This window comes from Gigantopelta aegis, chromosome 12 (genome assembly GCF_016097555.1).
Source record: "Gigantopelta aegis isolate Gae_Host chromosome 12, Gae_host_genome, whole genome shotgun sequence".
Taxonomy (NCBI): domain Eukaryota; kingdom Metazoa; phylum Mollusca; class Gastropoda; order Neomphalida; family Peltospiridae; genus Gigantopelta; species Gigantopelta aegis.
In genome coordinates this window covers 42487445-42509642 of record NC_054710.1, presented here as the reverse complement: position 1 = coordinate 42509642, position 22198 = coordinate 42487445, and the positions used below count along the sequence as shown (strand labels likewise).

Sequence of the window (22198 nt, the reverse complement as noted above, 5' to 3'; positions counted from 1 at the left end):
CGGATGATTCAGCAATTATGTAACGCTCTAAAGTCAGGGGGTATCATGGTATAAATGAAGAAATTATGGCGGAGAAAGGGATGTATGTCAATAATTACATAACGTTATCAAAAACCTATCTCATATTTTATAAAGTAAAATTGTTTAACGGATGGTTTTCCATTTAATATTTACTACCAAACTAAACAAATATAAATTCAAACAGAAAATCCAATACTATTTGTTAAATTACGTCATAATAACATGAACAAAGAATGGAGTATTATCAAGCGTTATGTAAACTTAGGGTGCTGGTCTTAGTGTTACAAGACGCTACTGGGGGATATTAAATATATAGAAATCCGATTTAAGTTTCACAAAACATTTCGTGCGTTTAGTCAATTATTAATAAACCAACGACATATGAAACATAATGAACAACCATAGAATTTCATCATATTTCCAATACTGTTTCATACAAATAATTACCTTCATGATAATAACGTTGTATTAAATTTGCCCTATTTTTCTATAAACCTATAAAAGTAACAGGACTTGAACGGTAATACCAAATTTTATTAAACAAATCCAGTTCTGACGTAACAGACTGTCGAATCTAATAATAACAATGAACCAATTCAACAAATTAAACGTATTCATTTATTTCAAATCGTACAGAGAGACATAATGTAGGTTAAACAGATACAAATAACTTGGGGCCCTACTAACACAGTAAACAAAACCAGTGGCTAAAGTACAAAAACACCATAACACAAAGAAAGACAGAGAGAGAGAGAGAGAGAGAGAGAGAGAGAGAGAGAGAGAGAGAGAGAGAGAGAGAGAGAGAGAGAGAGAGAGAGAGAGAGAGAGAGAGAGAGAGAGAGAGAGTGTGTGTGTGTGTGTGTGTACCACACTTATGTTTGCTTTATACTCACGTGGCTTGAGTATAATTTGTAACATTTTTAATACTGATTATTTTCTACAACCCTTTATGCAATTACAATGTAGCAACTAAAATGAATGGAGGATAGACACTATAATCACGAGAAATAGCGTTCTAGTTTTGTAATAGCAAAATAATAATTTTAAAAAAACCCTATACAATTAATTTCATATAATAATCAATATTATAATTGTAGAATACCCCATTTATCCCGTGAAGCCGTCTTCATTTTCCGAATAAATATAATTTTCAATATTTCCGTAAAATTTTATTCTAGTAACAACTTCATCAATATTTGGCTTCATGTTAGCAAATTTGCATTGGTATATATGTCGTTTAATTGTAACAGTGAGTGAAATGTGTGAGGTCCATGTAAATACTATAACGTACACCTTTCACTAATGTGTTTCATTCTGTACATAATTGTTTATTTTACCTTTAATTAATGTTTTATTCGTTTACTAGGTTTTCCCGTATAGAATATACTATACGGGCAACGCCCAAGTGATGTTTCCCGCCAACGATTGGGGCGAATTGTCCGTGCGGGTATTTAGACCAATCGCTATAGTTTATTGTGTAGTGGTCACTGTTTTATGATCATGTGACAAACACTACTGTAATTATTATTTGGTTCAAGACGTTCTTTTGACTGCTCTGCTCCACGACTTCATTTCTTCTTCATATCCGGTATCATTTACACTGCACACACAAGGCTGGAACTATATAACATCTAAGCGTTCCAGTCACTGACCATTTTGCCCATAGCAAAGGGTCGTTTTGTTTTGTTTCCCGTGTACGAATAAACTGTGAACCCTTCCGGTAACTCGTGTTTGTCATCATTAAGAGTACCGTTATAATGGAGCCGACGTAGGGACCTGGGATTCGAACCAGCATACCCAACTTGGATGGATCGTCTGCGACAGCTGACTTTTCAGGTGCAGTGATCTTGATGGACGGATGGACATGACATTGAGATGAGCTCTTTTCTTTCTTTGCTGTTGAACAGACTTTGTAACTGAAGTTCGTTACGGACTATTCGGTGGATGTGAACATTTTGTGTTTCTTTGACTTTGTATGGACTGATTGTGAAGTTGTGCATTGCCTGTATACTTGATCAAGATAATATGTAAGTTGTTTTGTTTGTATTTTTTTATTTATTTATAGTGTGCATTGACTAATTTTGTGAAGTCAATATATATTCTTGTTTTCCCTGATTAACCAGCGCTGGTATATATTGTAAACATTTTCCCCTCTATTGTAAAAATTTGTTGGTAGGTTTAAAAAAAAAAAAAGGTATATATTTTACATGTAAACACTATGTCAGTATCTATTTGGATTTCAGAAACAATTAGTTACATTTAGTGAGTTTAAAATAATTTTAACAATTATTGTGATAGTTTGTTTACATTTATTTTGTTTACATCCTGTTTATTTATATCCGGTTTGGTCACATCCGGTTTAGCTACTTCCTGTTTTGGCTACCTCGGATTAGTATTACACCAGTATATTTTTTTTAATTTTCTGAAATATAATTGTATAGTTTTTTCTCTTTGACTTTTACAGTTGAATATTTTTTCCTGGTCATGACTTAAGCCATGAATACATAAAACAATTTTTTTTCTCTCTCTCAATGCTCATGTAGATTTAATCATTAATGGACTAGATTGACTCATCAGTTTGTTTATAGAAAGCTGATACCTTTAGTAACCGGAAACAAATATTTAAGCTTCTTTAGTGGATTATTTTTATTTTTATTGAATTTAATCTTGAGTTTCAAATTAATTTAATTTTAAATTTTAAATTTACATTTTGATAATTTGAATTTAAGTTTTGGGTCTAGTTTAAACTTAAATAAACTTAGTTGATTGTAAATTTAATTAAACAAATTAAATTAGATTTAAATTTGAAATTTCAAATTAAATGTTTAAATTTAAATTTTGGTTTAGGTCTTAGGTTTACTAACGTTTTGCACTCCACTGCATTGCATACACCTTCATACTGCTTTATTCCTTTCTTTTGTATATTTGACTTTGCTGAGCAGTTGTCTTGATATTTATTGCTAGTGAATTTGTTTAGAGATGTATGTATGTTTTCTCTTCAGTTAACCCTCTACTACTAGGGCAGCTGTTGAACACATTTCTGTGCATATAGTTATAAACGTGTATGATTAGTTGAGTTATATACTTATTTAATCATTTGTTTTATTTCAGAGGTGAGAATTAACATTTATTTGTAGATAACTGTATATAGCCAGGAGGACGTCACCTGATTCAAACAGCAATCCTGAATTGATTACTTTAATCTTAATTTGTATCATCCAAGATATCGTGCTAATGTACCTTGGGTGTGGTACTTGGATGGTATAGGTAAAACTGGTAAGTCGATAGGACATTTGATTTAATTCGTCTGTTTTATTGCCTTTATATAGTGTATTGGGAGTTGATGTTTCTGGAATAGGTATTCTTCAGAAAGTGTTGTGATAATGCAGGTTTAGTTGTCGATATTTAGTTGATATTTATGCTAGTTGTATTCGCCTGTATCTAGTTGTATCGAGTTGTATCTAGTGAACCTAGTTGTATTTATTGAGGTTTATACAAAATCGTATCTGGTTCAATGGCTGAAGCAGAAGATCAGCTCGATCCCCTAATGGAACATGCACTATATTATGGTGGTTTTTCTGCTCAAGAAGTGTCTCAACTGATAGATGCATTTAAGGAACTAGGGATTAAACCCAAGTCAGAAAGTCCTGAAGATCTTCAGGCTTGGATGAAAGATTATGTGAAGTCATTAGAAACTTCTTCTCCAGCACCTCCTCCTGACATAAAGCTTGTTAGTACCGTCGAGCTGAGTCAACCACCTAAAGTTTCATTCTTTACTGGTGACACTAACGCTAAGGGTGACAATTCTTTCGACACGTGGCTTTATGAGGTGGAATGTCTACAGCGAGATAACAAGCACTCTGTACAGGTCCTAGCTAATACTATTAGGAAATCATTAAGAGTACCGTTATGAGAGGTGATGCGGCCAGAGTCGCAATGCGTCTTGGGGCCGAGGCTAGTCTTCATCAGTTGATTAGTAAACTTAAGAGTATATATGGATCAATTGATGAGTGAGAGTCTTTACTTGCAGAATTTTACAGCGCTCACCAGCGAGAGGATGAAGATGTTTCTTCCTGGGGCTGTCGAGTGGAAGATGTGTACTACAGAGCGTTTAGAACCAGTGCTGCCAAGGAACAGAATGCCAACCAGAATTTACGTTCTCGTTTCTGGGGTGGTCTGCAGCAATGGATCAAAGACTGCAGTGGACACATATATGACAGGACTCCAGAATTCGATCGGCTTAGGGTAGAACTGCGTAGAGTTGAACAAACTCATATTGGTTCAATTCAGTTTTCCAAACAGCTTTCAACCAAGAAGCCAGTTCCTGCGAAGCGGTCTACAGTGGTTTCGCATTCTGCAGAGACAGACTCAGAGGTTAGCAGTGACATGAAGACGTTGGAAGCCATGATTTGTCAACTGAATTCCAGATTTGACAAGCTGGAGGGAAAGTTGAGTGAGAAGCCATCTCACTATCCTTTACCAGGGAGAGTTTTACGGTACCTCCATCTGCACCAGGGGACAGGTCATCAACTACACCTTTTTCCAGAGGCAGAGGTCGCGGTAGGGGTCAGACGAACCACAGCAGAGAGATAACCTGTTGGAAGTGTGGACAGGTGGGACATATTGCCCGAGGATGCAGAAGCCAACCTTTAAACTAGATAGCACCTTTGAAGGAGAGCAGATCAAAGGTGGAATAAATAAATGCTCCATGCTTTTACCTTCTTCAGTACCTGATGGTCTCATAGGTGAGGCAAATGAAGCTTGTGTGGTAATTAACAGTCATCCCAGTACAGCACTACTTGATACGGGATCTACAGTTTCCACGATAAGCCAGACATTTTATTCAGATCACTTGAGTGATGTAGAAATATTTCCATTGACAGATATTTTAAATATAGAATGTGCTGATGGTCAAAGTTTGCCTTACAGTGGTTACATTGAGGTTAATGTGATCCTGGAGGGTGTGTTATCTGATAAACCTATGACTTGTTTGTTTCTAGTTGTCCCTGAAAGTAGATACAATTCAAAGGTACCCATTTTGTTGGGCACAAATGTATTGTCATCAGCTTTGGATGATTGTCGTCAACAATATGGAGATAGGTTTTTACAGGTAGCCGATTTACACACGCCGTGGTACTTGGCTTTCAGGAGTATTGTGTTGCAGGACAGAGGTCTGTCAAGGAGTAATGGAAGGTTGGGATTCATCAAAAGTGCTCTGACGCATAGCATTACTATTACTCCTAACTCAACAGTTACCATCTCAGGTTTTGTTGATAAGAAGGTTCCGTTTCGAAACACGTGTGCCATGATGGTTACACCTGAGAAGACTGCTAATCCAAACCTGGAGGTTGCACCAGCCATATTTTCTTATCACTTTAACTCTGTTTCAGGTATTGATGTCACATTGTCGAATGTTACCACACAGACAGTTGTCATTGCACCAAAGGGTATTTTATGTGAGATTCAGCAAGTAACCTTGGAGGATCTAGAGTCAGGTGATGGTGAAGATAAGAAACACCCGTTGCTTGAGAAGATTACACTTCCAACGACTGGTTTGACTCCAGAGGAGTTGAAAAAGGGCACTGACTTGATTTTGAAGTATCAAGCTTTATTTTCAACTGGTGATGAGGACATTGGTCACTGTACAAAGGTGCAGCACAGAATTGAGCTGACCAATGAGGTTCCTTTTAAACAGCAGCACCGACGCATACCGCCAGGTATGTATGAGGAAGTCCGTCAGTATTTGCGACAGATGTTAGCATGTGGAATCATCAGGAAGTCCTACAGTCCGTGGGCTTCACCGGTGGTTATTGCTAAAAGGCCTGTCACACCTAGCCGATTTGGCTCGCCGGAGCTATACCGGAGCACAAGTGTGGCGATTTTCGAGGATCGGTACTAGTACGGCAGCGCAATGGTATCACATCGCTAAGAACGGTAGTACATCGTCAGAACATCGGCGAAAACATTAGCAACGGCAGCCGACGGTATAAATTTGTGAACATGCTAAAAAATTCAGTACAACGGCAGTACTCCTGTATGGCTTCGTTAATGTCGGTAGAGCACTTGTAGCGCCCCGTAATGAATCGGCGGCTCTCCGGTGGCCTCAATGTGTACCGTACTGGTACAGATGTGATACCGTAGTCCTGCCGATGTACTAACGATGTACTACCGTTCTTAGCGATGTGATACCGTACTACTACCGTACTAATACCGTAGTACTACCGTACTGCTACCGTTGTGCATTTTGCATATAAATAGGGGCACAGACTACCAGCCCGTCATTCCTTCATTTGTCACCGAGGATGGCGGACCTGTGGCTACACGATTATCAAATAGCCGTGCTCCAACACCAGAACCTGGTGACTCAGTTGACACTTCACCAGATCCAGGCCAGAAGGAGGAGAAGAAGAAGAAGACCTCAAGTACCTCGAGCAATCTGGGTGAGACCATGGATCAGCAGGCGTCGTCAGTTTGGCATGTATGACCAGCTGCTGGTGGAGCTCCGCAAAGAGGACCAGAGGGCCTTCAAGAAACTCCTCAGAATGCCCCCAGAGATGTACGATGAGCTGGTACAGCGAGTTGGTCCCAGGATCACCAAACAAAGAACCTGGTAAAGGGAGGCCCTGGATCCTGGTCTGAAGATTGCCATCACTCTGCGCCACATCGCCTCTGGGACCAAGTACGCGGCCATGAAGTTTGGTTGCAGGGTACCCCACAACACCCAGTCACTGGCCGTGAGAGAAGTCTGCCAAGCCATCATTAACGAGTACCTGGACGAGGCGATGACCTGCCCCACAACCCCTGAAGGCTGGCGTGAGATCCAGACCAGTTCATGGAGAAGTGGAACTTCCCACATACCTGTGGTGCCCTTGATGGCAAGCACGTTGCCTGCAAGGCTCCTCCAAAGAGTGGTTCCGTGTATTATAATTACAAGGGGTTCTACACCATCGTGCTCATGGCACTGGTAGATGCGGACTACAAATTCCTCTGGGCAGATGTGGGTAGTCCCAGAGCCTCGTCTGACGCCCAGATCTACAACGAGTCTGAACTCAGAGAAATGGCTGAAGATGGAACCATTGGCTTCCCTGCTCCAGATCCTCTTCCTAATGACTACAAAGATGTGCCATACTTCTTCGTCGTTGATGACGCGTTTGGCCTACGGAAGCACACGATGAAGCGATACACCTTGCGTGGTCTTACAGATGAAGAGAGGATCTTCAATTACAGACTGTCCCGAGCCAGGAGGGTTGTTGAAAATGCCTTTGGCATTCTGGCAAACCGCTTCCAGATTTTGCTTACCACAATGCAGCACCACCCATCCACCGTCAAGATCATCGTGAAGGCATGCATTGTTCTCCACTACTTGATGAGGATGAGGTATCCAACAGAAATGTCTCCCAAGGAGATGACAGAAAAGTGGTATTCGGTAGCACATCGGTTCTTACATCGGTAGGACAATGATAGAACAACGTTATCATAACGGGAACGCCGGTACTACATCGGTATTGCTACGGCCAATTGTGATTTTTCAAGTGCTTTCTCGACGGAGCTCTGCCGATTTTCTCGCCGTTGTTAATTGTGCGCTCCGGTTTAGTCCCGGCGAGGTACATCGGTAGTGTGTGACAGGCCTTTAAGAAGAAGAATGGTTCTCTGCGCATGTGCGTAGATTATAGGCAGTTAAACCAGCGGACAATTAAGGATTCCTATGCGTTGCCTAGGACTGAAGAAATATTTGATTGTCTATCTGGATCTAAATTCTTCTCTGTGCTCGACATGAAGAGTGGATACCATCAGATAGAAGTTGCTGAAGAACATAAACCAAGGACAGCTTTTACTGTGGGCCCGTTGGGGTTTTACGAATACAACCGGATGGGGTTTGGACAGACAAACAGTCCTGCTACATACATAATGGAAGAATGTCTCGGTGATCTTTATCTGAACACATGTATGATCTTTATAGATGATGTTATAATCTTTTCATCCACATTTGAGGAACATCTTCACTGACTGGAACAGGTATTTCAGTGCATCCAAGACTATAACCTTAAGTTATCATCAGTCAAGTGTAGTTTCTACCAGGATCAGGTCAGATACTTAGGTCATATCGTCTCTGCTGAGGGTATTAAAGTGGATCCAGAGAAAATAGAAAAGATCATTAACTGGCCGGCACCTATGAATGCGGATCAACTTCGTTCACTTCTGGGGTTTATGGGTTACTATCGCAAATATGTTCCAAAGTTTGCTGAGATAGCTCGCCCACTAACCAATTTACTGCCACCAACAGGGAAGAAGTCCAAAGGACCCAAAAAGAATTTGCCGGAGAAGAAATGGGATTGGGGATCCGATCAGCAGTGTGCCTTTGATAGACTTAAACAAGCTTTGACGTCTCCACCAATTCTTGCCTATGCAAAATATTCCCTGCCATTTGAACTGCATGTTGATGCCATCCATGAGGGTCTTGGAGCAGTACTATACTAGGAGCAAGAAGGAATCAAGAGAGTCATAGCATATGCAAGTCGGGGTTTGTCCAAGACAGAGAGGAATTATCCTAGGAGTTCCTAGCCATGAAGTGGGCTATCACTGAGAAGTTAAGTGATTACTTGTATGGAAACCAGTTTGTAGTATTCACTGACAACAATCCTCTCACATATGTCTTGACATCGGCCAAGTTAGACGCAACAGGTCATCGCTGGTTAGCTGCTTTAGCTTCATACGATTTTTCCATAAAGTACAGTCCAGGATCAGATGCAGGATTGTCTCGTTGTCCTGGAAATTTGTTTGAAGCAGATCAACCAGTTATTTCAGCTGACAGCATTAAAGCCATTTCTGCAGTATGCCAACACCCAAATTATGTTGAGAGTTTATGCATGTCGGAAGATGTTCTTGATGGGCAAGAGGAGACGTCCATTGGCAATATGACAAGCAGAGACTGGAGACACCATCAGACTAAGGATCCAGTTATTTCACATTTTCTGCGCACCTTAAGTCAAGGTCACCCTCCTTCTATTCATGACGTTTCTCATTCAACTGAAGCAATTTCATTGTACAGAGAACGAGATCGTCTGAAGTTGCATAGAGGAGTTCTGTATCGCCACGTTGTGATAAACGGCGAAGAAAGAAGACAGTTGGTACTTCCAACTAAATTTAGATCAATGGCACTGAGGGGTGTTCATAACGATGTTGGTCATATGGGACGTGACAGAGGTATTACACTTTTGAAAGACAGGTTCTACTGGCCAGGCATGGCTAAGAGTATGGATGAGTGGATAAAGTCATGTGACAGATGTTTATGCCACAAGAGTCCTACAAACAGAAGAGCGCCACTTACCAGCATTTCGACCAGTCAACCTTTAGAGTTGGTGTGCTTGGATTTTCTTACTCTGGATACTTCAAAAGGTGGATTTCAAAATATTCTTGTGATTAGAGATCACTTTACACGTTATGCACAAGCCATTCCCACAAAGAACCAAACTGCAAGAACAACTGCAGAAGTCTTGTTTAACAACTTCATAGTGCATTACGGTTTTCCACACCGTATTCATTCGGACCAGGGTGCAAATTTCCAGAGTAAGCTTTTGAAAGAACTCTGCACAGTCTGTGGTATTGAGCAGTCTAGAACTACTCCATATCATCCTATGGGTAATGGGATGACTGAGCGTTTTAACCGTACTTTGTTAGATATGCTTGGTACACTCAGTGCATCTCAGAAGACTGACTGGAAGAGCCATGTAGCGCCCTTGGTGCATGCTTATAACAGCACTCGACATGAATCGACGGGTTATTCGCCATTCTACCTGATGTTTGGTAGAAACCCTCGATTACCGGTTGATGTTGCTTTAGGTTTACAGCCAATGCATGACAAGAAAAGTATGCAAGAGTATACAACATCCCTACGTAAGAGATTACAGGACTCTTACAGACTTGCTACAGAGACGGAAAATAAGAGCAGGGCACATGAAAAGAAAAACTGTGATGTAAAGGTCCGTGGATCGACATTGCAGGTTGGAGACAGGGTCCTAGTGCGAAGTCTCGCGTTTGAGGGAAAGCACAAAATAGCAGACAAATGGGAAGAAGATCCTTATTTTGTTAAAGACCAGCCTAACGCCGACATTCCTGTCTTTGTCATTGAAAAGGAGAGTGGACAGGGTCGAAGTAGGACACTTCACAGAAGCTTACTGCTACCCATTGGCTCTCTTCCCTTTACTACACCCAGCCAAGACAAACCAGAACCCAGACCAAGACCAAAGCCAAGAACGAGACAGTCGATTTCTAAGATGCCTACCACAGAATCATCCAATGGATCAGCTCCATTGAATCAGGACGATGATTTTGATGATTATGTGGTACGGTTGACGGAAGTGGTTACTGAACCAACAGATGCCAGCATTTCCCTATCTGCTGACACGGACACTGTTGGTGAGGAGTATCTGGACAACACTTTGCCATTGGGAGAATCAGAAACTCCTATTAGTTTTGTAGAGTCTGATACAGATGACGACCCACTTGTAGAAGAGCCAGTTGAGCAGTCAGATTCCAACTCTGATATTAGAGAGGAACCAGTTCAACTGGACGACGATGATTTCCCGGAGGAAGTCATGGAGCTGCCCAATCCTGGTGAAGACATGCCGAGGAGATCTCTACGAAACAGACGACCCCCAGCATGGATGACCGATGGAGGATTTGTTATGGTCCACACAACTGATTGTGATTGGAGAGACAGAGCAATTTTTTTAACTTACTTGGCCTCAAGTAATTTGTTCCAAGGTATGCCAGAGAATGTGGTTTCCGCTTTGATATCAATTGTTACCAAGGTATCGGAGTCTTAGTTTGTAAATGATGGGGACGCCATTTCTCAAGAGGGGGGAACATGTAACAGTGAGTGAAATGTGTGAGGTCCATGTAAATACTATAACGTACACCTTTCACTAATGTGTTTTATTCTGTACATAATTGTTTATTTTACCTTTAATTAATGTTTTATTCGTTTACTAGTTTTTCCCGTATAGAATATACTATACGGGCAACGCCCAAGTGATGTTTCCCGCCAATGATTGGGGCGAATTGTCCGTGCGGGTATTTAGACCAATCGCTATAGTTTATTGTGTAGTGGTCACTGTTTTATGATCATGTGACAAACACTACTGTAATTATTATTTGGTTCAAGACGTTCTTTTGACTGCTCTGCTCTACGACTTCATTTCTTCTTCATATCCGGTATCATTTACACTGCACACACAAGGCTGGAACTATATAACATCTAAGCGTTCCAGTCACTGACCATTTTGCCCATAGCAAAGGGTCGTTTTGTTTTGTTTCTCGTGTACGAATAAACTGTGAACCCTTCCGGTAACTCGTGTTTGTCATCATTAAGAGTACCGTTATATAATGATTACACATAAGTGATTCAGTAGCAGACTTTCATTTTGAAACACAAGGTAGTAATCTGGCATGAGGGTGACTAGCTAAAAAGTTGTGTGGTTGATGTTTTTCACTGTACTGTACTGTACACGGAACAGTGCTCCATAAAATTAGTAGTCACATGATCCTCTCGATAGGGTTGTATTTTTCACAGAATATATTCTAACATGGACATTATATTGAACTTCATGGAGTAATATTGTGTGCAACCATAACCCGTTATATTATAATTATAGTGTCTGAAAACCTTCTTTGGATATAGGCATGTTAATAAAGTTTCCTAATCCTATATTTACAGAATCTAAGAATAGTTTATAAGTATATAACTATATGCACCATATATATATATATATAACTTTAAGACTATGCACATTATGTACAACCATAAGACTATTTTACTAATAAATAACCATGTACATCTACATGTGTGTATAATACTATTTTGTTATCTATTTTGTATAGCAGTGCACTTAAACTATGTACAAGTACAGTTATATGTTAAATATGTACATTATTCTCACTAGAAAAATTACTAGAAAGGTATTGCATGTTAGTTTAGTCGGTGACATGTTATGACGTGAATTGGCCTCGGAAATCGCTTGAATGTTTCAGTGTTACGTGTAAGTTGTACAGAATACTACTGGAATAACATCTCGCAATAATTTTTCTTGTATATTCCCGTGATGTCTTCTGCAAAAAAATAAAATTGCAATACATATCTTTGTGTCCATGACCATCCCAATTCTACAACCACTGACATGGGAAATAGAGAAAAACTAAATTAGACATGAATACAGCACATATATAGAATGTTAAAAAAACATTAAGTTCGTTCTACACGTAAATGTATCAGGGGTAATATTATCGTTTTCAGTGTGTTTCGTTTCTTATAAGGTGTTGTGCTATTATTTAATTTTACTGCACAACCTGGGCAAACTATAACGTTTCATTTGTTGATGTGCGTCAAATTCAATGGCTGTATTTCTTCATAGCTGTATGCTTTCTACTATTGCACAAATTCGTCCCCAAACCTTGACATTGGCAAAATTATTTGAAAACGTTTTGGAGAGATTTATTGATTGATAGAGGATAATAAGCGAGTTACCAGTTATTAAATTTCCCGCGTTATGAGTAACCGCTGTGGTAATAATAATTATTGTTGTGTTAGTTGGAGCTGGGGACGCACTGAATTAAAAAATATATATCGAAACAGGGGGGATTCGGCAGATTATGCTAGCATTGGTCCCGGAAGATGTAAGATTAGCTCGCCTTTATCAACAAACAGATTAATGATTACCATTGCTTGACACCATATAACCCGTATACGATGTCAAATATTCACTCAGAATGAACGAAAAGAGACTAGTGTATGTAGCAAACAAATAAAATGTTTGTTTACTACGCCAATAAAATATGTATTCATACACCAGTAAAACATGCATTTTAGTTGTATGTACTTATTAAAATAAAACGTATACACCAACAAATAAAACATCAAGAACCTATAATATGAGTATTTAATACAATAAAATGTGTATTTAATACAATAAACTGTGAACTGCATACAATAATAAAATATGACTTCATACGCCAGTAAAATATATTTACCTCAGGAATTGAGATTTTCATAAAGTTCCAATTTTGCATATGCCGTAGCTTCTCGAATTTCAAGACCCTCGTAAGTGTTGATCTGTTCGTTTGAAATACCAGGTTCTGAAAAGCACACAGTGATCAACATACACATACATATTTGTTATACACACAGACATACAAACACACACACACACACACGCACGAACGCACACACACACACATACGAACATACGCACGCACGCACACACACACAATGCGTTATCGAAAGCTACATATGGGTGTAGATAAATAATCTATTTAGCAAAATTCAATATTTATTACAACAGACACACTAGTTAGTACCTTACAATTATACTTATATATAGATAGTATGTAGGTGTACGACCCCAAATAGGTCCACTGTATGCAGACACTATGACCAATAGCCTTTATCTGAAAGGACACACATTAGCGGACAAATGCATCATCAAACAATAGATATCAGAAGAATTAATACATAGTGTGTGTAAACAGAATGTATAACCAAAATAAAACTACTTACAAGTAGGGTGGGGTTTTGTTATTGTTGGGTATTTTGTGTTTGGTTATGCTTTTGGGTTTGTTTGTTTTCTTTTGGGTATTTTTTTTGTGTGTGGGGGGGGGAGGGGGTTCGGGGGGTTGTTGTTGACAAAGTAGTGATATTATGCTCTCTAGTGGAAAGAGTGATAAAGCCATATGTGTGTGTGTGTGTGTGTGTGTGTGTGTGTGAGTGTGTGTTAGTGCGAGAGAGAGAGAGAGAGAGAGCGAGAGAGAGAGAGACAGACAGACAGAGAGAGAGAGACAGAGACAGAGACAGAGAGAGAGAGAGAGAGAGAGAGAAAGAGAGAGAGAGAGAGAGAGAGAGAGAGAGAGAGAGAGAGAGAGAGAGGGAGAGAGAGAGAGAGGGAGGGATAAACATCAACATGAATGTAATGAAAGTAAATTTCATTTACCATTACTGTTTTCTCGTCTTGTGTCTTCTAATGATATATGTTGATGTCTGTAACAAAGCAACATATCAACGCATATTAAATGTAGTTATCACATAATCTATTTCTCACTCCATGAACATACGACTATTTAGATATAATGATGTGACAAAGCAACATACTAAAGTATATTAAATGCATTTAATAATCAATCTCTCTCTCTCTCTCTCTCTCTCTCTCTCTCTCTCTCTCTCTCTCTCTCTCTCTCTCTCTCTCTCTCTGTCACTCTCTCTCTCTCTCTCTCTCTCTCTCTCTCTCTCTCTCTCTCTCTTCTCTCTCTCTCTCTCTCTCTCTCTCTCTCTCTCTCTCTCTCTCTCCCTCTCCCTCTACCTCTCTCTCTCTCTCCCTCTCTCTCTCTCTCTGTCTACCTCTCTCTCCCAAAGTACGACTATGTAGATAAAATGATATGATAAAGCTACATACCAACATATATTAAATGTTAGCACATTATTACTACTTAGATAGAAGTGTTCAGTAATGGTGTCAACTGTTGTATTTCCTCAAAATATTAATTTTGTTAAATACACAAATACAAGTATATGTACTAAAACATTACCTTTTATAATAAATTATGACTTACAACTCTGACAACCGGCCTCGGTGGCGTCGTGGTTAGACCATCGGCCTACAGGCTGGTAGGTACTGGGTTCGGATCACAGTCGAGGCATGGGATTTTTAATCCAGATACCGACTCCAAACCCTGAGTGAGTACTCCGCAAGGCTCAATGGGTAGGTGTAAACCACTTGCACCGACCAGTGATCCATAACTGGTTCAACAAAGGCCATGGTTTGTGCTATCCTGTCTATCGTAAAAGAGTAGCCTATGTGGCGACAGCGAGTTTCCTCTAAAACAGTGTCAGAATGACCGTATGTGTGACGTCCAATAGCCGATGATAAGATAAAAATTCAATGTGCTCAAATGGCGTCGTTAAATAAAACAAACTTTACTTTACAACTCTGACAAACTATAATCGTATACACGTGTTTGCTTACATGTGTGTATCTTCTTGAATATATGGTCGTTTGTTTCGCAGCATCTCTCTCTCTCTCTCTCTCTCTCTCTCTCTCTCTCTCTCTCTCTCTCTCTCTCTCTCTCTCTCTCTCTCTCTCTCTCTCTCTCTATTTCTAATCCATGTAAATTAAGTAGTGTTTAATTTGCAACCCTATATAACTGGCTCACAGTAGGCGAATGCTAATATGGATAAATGTTATCCAGATTCGGGAACTTTCGTTTAATTCGGAGGGGGGGGGGGGGGGGAGTCCGTACGCCTATCGAAGCAGCCGTCGTAATATGTTGGTTGATATTTTCAGTTAGCAAGTTCAGCTACAATACAGGTCACTTGAATGTTAATGATCTTCAGTAATACAAAGTTATATGTTTAAAAAAGCTTCTTAATGGTTTGATATTCTTTTCTGGAAGCTGCCAATTTCTACACATTTCTAACTGCCTAACCATAGTTATTAGTTTCACACACACACACACACACACACACACACACACACACACACACATACATACACACACACACACACACACACGCGCGCGCGCACGCGCGCACACATACCCACAATCTTATGTATAGACACACTAAAGACAAACCTATACTTACAAGCTGGTTTTAGAATACTAATTTCCACTTTCAATAACATTTGAACAAATACAGCTTAAACGGCATCGAAGTATAAAGTTTGCATGCATCTTCCAAACAGTCTGTCAAGTGTCATGTGTAATTAGTTTAATATAGCTAAAACAAAGGAAAAGAATTGATTTAATTACATCTCAGCATATTTGTAAACTATGCCTCTTGGTCCCTATCGTTATATGTTCACTAATTCACAATATAAGAGACAAAAAAGCTGATGCCAATTAGGTTACTCGTACACAATAGCAGTCAATGTTTTAGTTTTTTTCCATTTGCAGGTCCCAGTAGGCTGGGAAGGATATACCACGTTTTTGTATATATATATAGCTGTCGTTGGAGAAATGATTTCAAACGGAACCACCGAAGGGGATCAACCGTGTGATACCCCAGGTGATCGCATTAACACTGAATAAATCTCGTCCCAGATTATACCACATGTACACTATGGTTATTACCTAAAGGTGAAGTCAAAGCTTCCTGTTCTTCAGTATAGCCTTTGTATCCATATTTGTTGTAAGCCAAAACCCGCACCAGATATCTCGTCTCTTGTTGAATATTTGGTATCACAGATTTCTGAATGGTGATGCCACCTATTTCTGGAATCACTTCAGTGAGATTTGTCCACTGTGATGTTGTGTCTGCTCGGTACTGTACAAAAAAGATCTGCTCTGATCCTCCATTGGAACCTCCTATCCAAGCAACTGAGATTGATTGTGGTCCATTGCTCCATAATGTGAGATCAGATGGAATATTCGGAGGACCTTCGTGATTCAAAATATGAAAGAGGCTCACCGAGGCGATAACTTTTTCAAGCATTTTGTAGATTAAAAAAGTTATAATAATTAGTTCAACTTTTTCAAAACATAATGTTTATCTTAAATGTAAATGTAATACATCATGAAACAAAATAGTAATCATAAAACCCCCACAAAAACATGCATCTAAAACAGACAGGTATAACATAATGGAATCCTTCCTACTTGAACTACCAATATTCTTACAATTGCATGGTAACTAGATATTATTACTAGCTGCCAGGGATGTTTTAACACTCCTAATCTCTTTAGCTAACTGCATGTTTAACTCCGACATACTAACAGACACTAACTTGTAAATTAAATAACTAATTCAATTAGAATACCTTATATTATGTCAGATCTACTAACAAAGAATAATATTCGATTTTAATTACTAGGTTTACAATGAGTATAAAAAAGTGGGAGTCCAAGACCCGATTTCAATAACTAACTGAACAACTTGCATATACAGTGTGATGTTAAACGTACTAACATAGACTAAGGTTTGATTTCAGTCACTAACCTCAACATTAATCGAACTGCAAGTCTTCAACTATCACAAACATCTATTCTCCGTACAATACACAATTTCAATAACTAACATAACAACTATCACAAATATATATTCACAATAAAGTGGAAGTAAGATCTAATTTAAATAACTTTCCTCACAATTAATATAATAATGTCCTACAATTACACTCTAAAGATAGCACTCACATCATACCTGCTACATCAAGTGTCAGGGTCTCCACAAGATCTGTGTTTTTAGCACCAATGGACACAACAACCTGATATGTACCAATGTCTCTCTGCTGAACATTTGTCAGTGTGAGTTTCCCAACAGAGATACGTCAGTTGTAGCTGGACTACCAGACCCAAGTCTGTTTTTGTTTCCATCAGTCACATGGTACCAGGTGAATGTCGGTGTTGGATTAGCAATCACTGATATCTCCAGAGTTATATAACCACCTACTGCTGCTGCAAACTCTTTCTGGAATGGAACTCGAAGATCTAGTCTTGGTGCACCTGAAATATATCCTTTGCTTAGACTAATTACAATTTGTCTTGAAATAGATAACACAAACACCCCTAAATCTTGTTCATATTATCTTTAGTGTTCATACGTATAACGGGTGACACTGGTGGGGCATGATCTGATCACCGTTCATGAAAACGCTGATATCGCTTTTATGACAGTGATTGATGACTGTAGTTATTCCAATAAGCTCTGTCTGGTGCCTGTTTTGATTTTGTAAACTAGTCTGGCAGCAGTGCTAGAAGGATGAAACATCCCCAGTAAAGAATCTACTCGACGAAACATTAGATACAAATTCATGGAATCAACAACTATTTTCCCAAATGCCCATTCGACTCTGCATTGTGCAGAGATACGGCCCTGATCACGTCTTACGGCTCTGATGTATACCTAATCCTCATTAACAATCGCATCTAAAGATACGATGGTGGCCATGCACCTTCTCAGAGTGCCCCAATTTCGTGTGATGTATTTATTTAGTACATATATTTACAAACACAAAGCTTCAGTTGTTAGGTTTCGTAGCTACTGCACCGTCTCGGGCAGCATTTGACAGTTCAGGAAAACTCGGTCACCAGGACATCGATGAAAGTAGAAGCACAATTATTCATAGCTAGGAATTGTACTATCAAACACTCGATTAAGAAGTAGTAAGCCAGTTTCATTGCAATGTTTACCTTTTCCGGTTTAAAAATATGTTTTTAAGGATGTATATATTTATCAAATATTATTAAACATTTATATTTATATGCATAACTCACATCTAACAACAAGCTGCACTCTTTCACTGACAGCTAACTTGATGTTGTTTCCTGCTTCACACGTGTAGTGTCCTGTATCCAGACATCCAGCTTCGTTCCACGTGTACTCAGCCTGTTTAGAGTTTGCCAATTCATGTTGAGTCAGTGAGTTGTTCAACAGTTTGATGTGAGATCCTGGATTACTGTCAACATCACATCTCAGAGTCATAGGAGTCAGCTCATCAACTTTAACTGGTGTAGAATTTGTGTTCAAAGTCAGAGAAATGTACATATACTCTTCAAAAGAAGAAATGCAAAACCACATTGTCGTAACATTTGGAGAATTGATTTAATTATTGAATGGTGAGTCCGATAATTACCAAATGTTGCAGGATTGTTCACAATTCACTCTAGTCCATTGTGAGTAAGTGATAGGACACACCACCAAGGTCAAGGTCATCTGGAGTCAATACCGGGTGTGGCCTCCGCGTGTGTTGACAACTGCCTGGCACCGCCTGCCCATTGAAGCAACCAGAGTACGGATGACGTCCCGGGGGATGGTGGCCCACTCGGCCTGCAAGGCTGCTGCCAGCTCAGGCAGGGTCTGGGGCTGTGGTTGTCGCTGTCGGAGGCGTCGGTCCAACTCGTCCCATAGATGCTCAATTGGGTTCAAATCCGGTGATATCGATGGCCAAGGAAGGACATTAATGTTGTTGTTCTGTAGGAAAGCCGTTGTGAGACATGCTGTGTGAGGCCTGGCGTTGTCATGTTGGAACAATGCGTTGGCGTTGGCCATAACTGGAACGATGTGTGGCCGGAGGATCTGGTCAATGTAGCCCTGTGCATTTAGGTTGCCCTGCACGTGGACCAGGTCAGTTCTGCCAGTTTGTGAGATGGCTACCCACACCATGACACTACCCCCGCCGAATCTGTCCACTTCCTGCACGCAGTTTGCCGCATAACGTTCACCACGACGCCTATACACGCGACATCTTCCATCATGACGTCGGAGCAGAAATCGGGACTCGTCACTGAACCACACCTGTCTCCATCGCAGTTGAGGCCATTGTCTATGAATCTGGCACCACTGCAGTCAGAGTCGACGGTGTTGTGGTGTTAAGATGACACCTCGAACTGGACGTCTGGCACGAATTCCTACCTCACGTAGGCGGTTCCGTACGGTCTGGTCGGATATCCTGCGCAAACCTGGTATTGCTGCGGCTGTGGGGGTGGCAGTAGTCAATCGTTCCCGAAGGTGGCGTACCCGGATGTAGCGGTCCTGCCCGGGGGGTAGTGACCCGTGGTCGACCGGATCTAGGGAGGTCACGTGTTGATCCATGTTGCTGGTAACGGTCCCACAGTCTGGAGATGGTGCTTGGGGACACATGGAATGCCCTGGCAACGGCCGTTCTGGATTCGCCTGCGTCTAGTCGGCCGATGGCATTGTTTCTCTGCGGTTCACTGAGACGTGGCATGTCCTGGATTGTCAACTGTCGGCCAGATACAGAGGCCAGGCAAGCGAACACCCTGCACTTTTATACTGTCGGTGTTCATGTTGCACGTGCAGACAACGCACGTGCAGTGGTGACATGGTTTGCACGTGGCTGCGTTTTTGCGAATATTCACATTTTGGAACTTTATTGTACAGTATCTGCGTTTTATCGAATGTAACCGTGGGAATGTGTTTGGGACATGCAATGACCTTATATTCACAAAGCATGAACCGGTAGGAAACATAAAATCGGAGTTATAACCCATTTGTACCCTTTTGCGTTTCTTTTTTTGAAGAGTATATATTCAATATATACATATATTCAACTGTTTTAAACAAAATGCATTCTATGTAAGACACAGTATTGCTTGATAATTAAAAAAACATTAAAACAAATATTGCATCAAAATTATTTTGGAAAGATACAAATGATTAGCTTGGAAGTTAAACACACACACACACACGCACACACACACACACACACACTCACACACACACACACACACATATATATATATATATATATATATATATATATATCTGCTTCAACTCAGTGATAACTTGCGCTGTGAATTCGGACCCGTTGTCACTTTGTAGTATTGAAGGGGATCCCAGCAGAAGGTAGATGTCCAACAACTGATAAGCTACTTCCGATGCATGCTTAGAAGTGAGAGGACGCAGGATGCAGAACTTGGTAAGATGGTATTGGTACACCATGTTCTATGTGTGTTGACCTTGGCACATAGACTGCATGTCGATTAGGTCAACTTGCGCTCTGGAACTGAAGTCCTTAGATAGAATTGGTTTGACGACAATTCCCTTGGTAGTTGTTCGTTTCCGTTTTCTCTGGCACTCGATGCACATGGACTTGAACAAGGTAATAGCATCCTGGGTGGTGTTGGCGTACTTCTTGTTGATCTCCTTGACCATCTTGTCTCGTCCTCCATGACCAGTAGCGATGTGGGCGCACTTTATGATGCCAAAGGTCTCCTCGATGGTAGCGAAGTACAGAGGATGTTCCTGGTTTGGCTTCTTTCTGATGAACTTTTGAACGTCCCCACACTGCAGTAGTTCATATTTCTTAAGCAAGTAAAACTGACGCGGTGATTTTTTGGGTGCCTGGGTGGCTTCCAGCAACTTGCCAACAGTCTTAATGTATTCGTCTTTAGGTAGCAAAATATACTTATTCTCTCCATAACTCGTGTACAGCGAACGCCTGAAAGGTCCTCTAGATCCATTTTGCTAGTGACAGACAACACCATTCACCAGGATATTTATACCTACCAATCAAATGAAGCCAGTCAAAGGACATCAGCAGCCTAAATCAAGCATTGTTTTTCCAACTAATCCCATCTGCGTCCTAGCAGGCTGGCACAACTTTATTGTGCACACTTTATTGTGCTCTACAGACAGGATTAGTTAAAACAGTATTAGTTAAAACAGCAGTGGTAACATTGTCTATGAAATGATTTAACAACGAACATGTACATCAAAGGTATTGTGACCAATCAAGGAGAACTTGAACTACATTGATTAAAAGACTAGTTTTGAACTGAGAACTTGGTCAACATTGATCTAAAGACTTGTCAATACCATTCTGAACCTTTCAGGTAATCTGTATAAATTAGTGAAGTATATTTCAGGTAATATGTATATTACCAGATTGTTTCAGCTAATATACATATTACCTGAGTGAAACAGGTAATATACATATTAGCTGAAAAAATCAGGTAATATACATATTACGTGATTATACAGATTAACTGTAACATGATTCTTTTTGTTACTCAAAATCAATTGTGTCTTTTATGTGGAATACTAAATTGTTTCTTATATGCTGATTTAATAATAACAGCAACCGACCTCAGTGGCGTCATGGTTAAGCCATCGGAAACAAGGCTGGTAGGTACAGAGTTCGGAGCCGGTATCGGCTCCCTCCCAGTGCGAGTTTTAACGACTCAATGGATAGGTGTCAGGCCACTAAATCCTCGTCTCTCTAACTAACAATCAATAAGTAACGCACTGCCCTGGCAGCCCAGATAGCTGAGGTGTGTGCCAAGGACAGTGAGACTGAACCTTAATTGGAATGAAATGAAATAAATGAATAACAGCAAACAATATTCTCAAGCAGAGATCCAAGTGGAGGGTCCTAGAAGTGCACACTCCTCCTCATAACTGCAGAAGTGCCTCCAAACTCAAGTGTGTAATGTATGTATATAATCAAATTATTAGTTTCAGTGTGACGATGTAATGCATTGGATTTCCAGGTAATTGTGTGGAAGATTGCTGTATATAATGCATATTGGTGTAATTTTGATATTGTAGGTGCCCGTTATAAACGTCGCACCCCTTGCTAGAAACATCCTGCGTCCACCCCTATTCCAACTAATATAATTAGCTTTTAAACATTTCAGTGGCAATGTAAAGATGATAGTTGGGGGGTTTTTC

At 40.1% G+C, this 22198-nt stretch overlaps 1 protein-coding gene across 1 annotated transcript in view; it reads left to right on the top strand.

Annotated features, from left to right (window-relative positions):
- The window catches only part of LOC121386061 (hemicentin-1-like), a 15014-nt gene extending 12505 nt beyond the window's left edge, over positions 1 to 2509 (top strand). Inside the window, exons 7-8 of the mRNA XM_041516860.1 lie at positions 1388 to 1468; positions 2486 to 2509. Coding sequence (XP_041372794.1) covers positions 1388 to 1468; positions 2486 to 2509 — 105 coding nt within the window. The remainder of the gene's footprint in view (positions 1 to 1387; positions 1469 to 2485) is intronic.
- The last annotated feature ends 19689 nt before the right edge of the window (positions 2510 to 22198 follow it).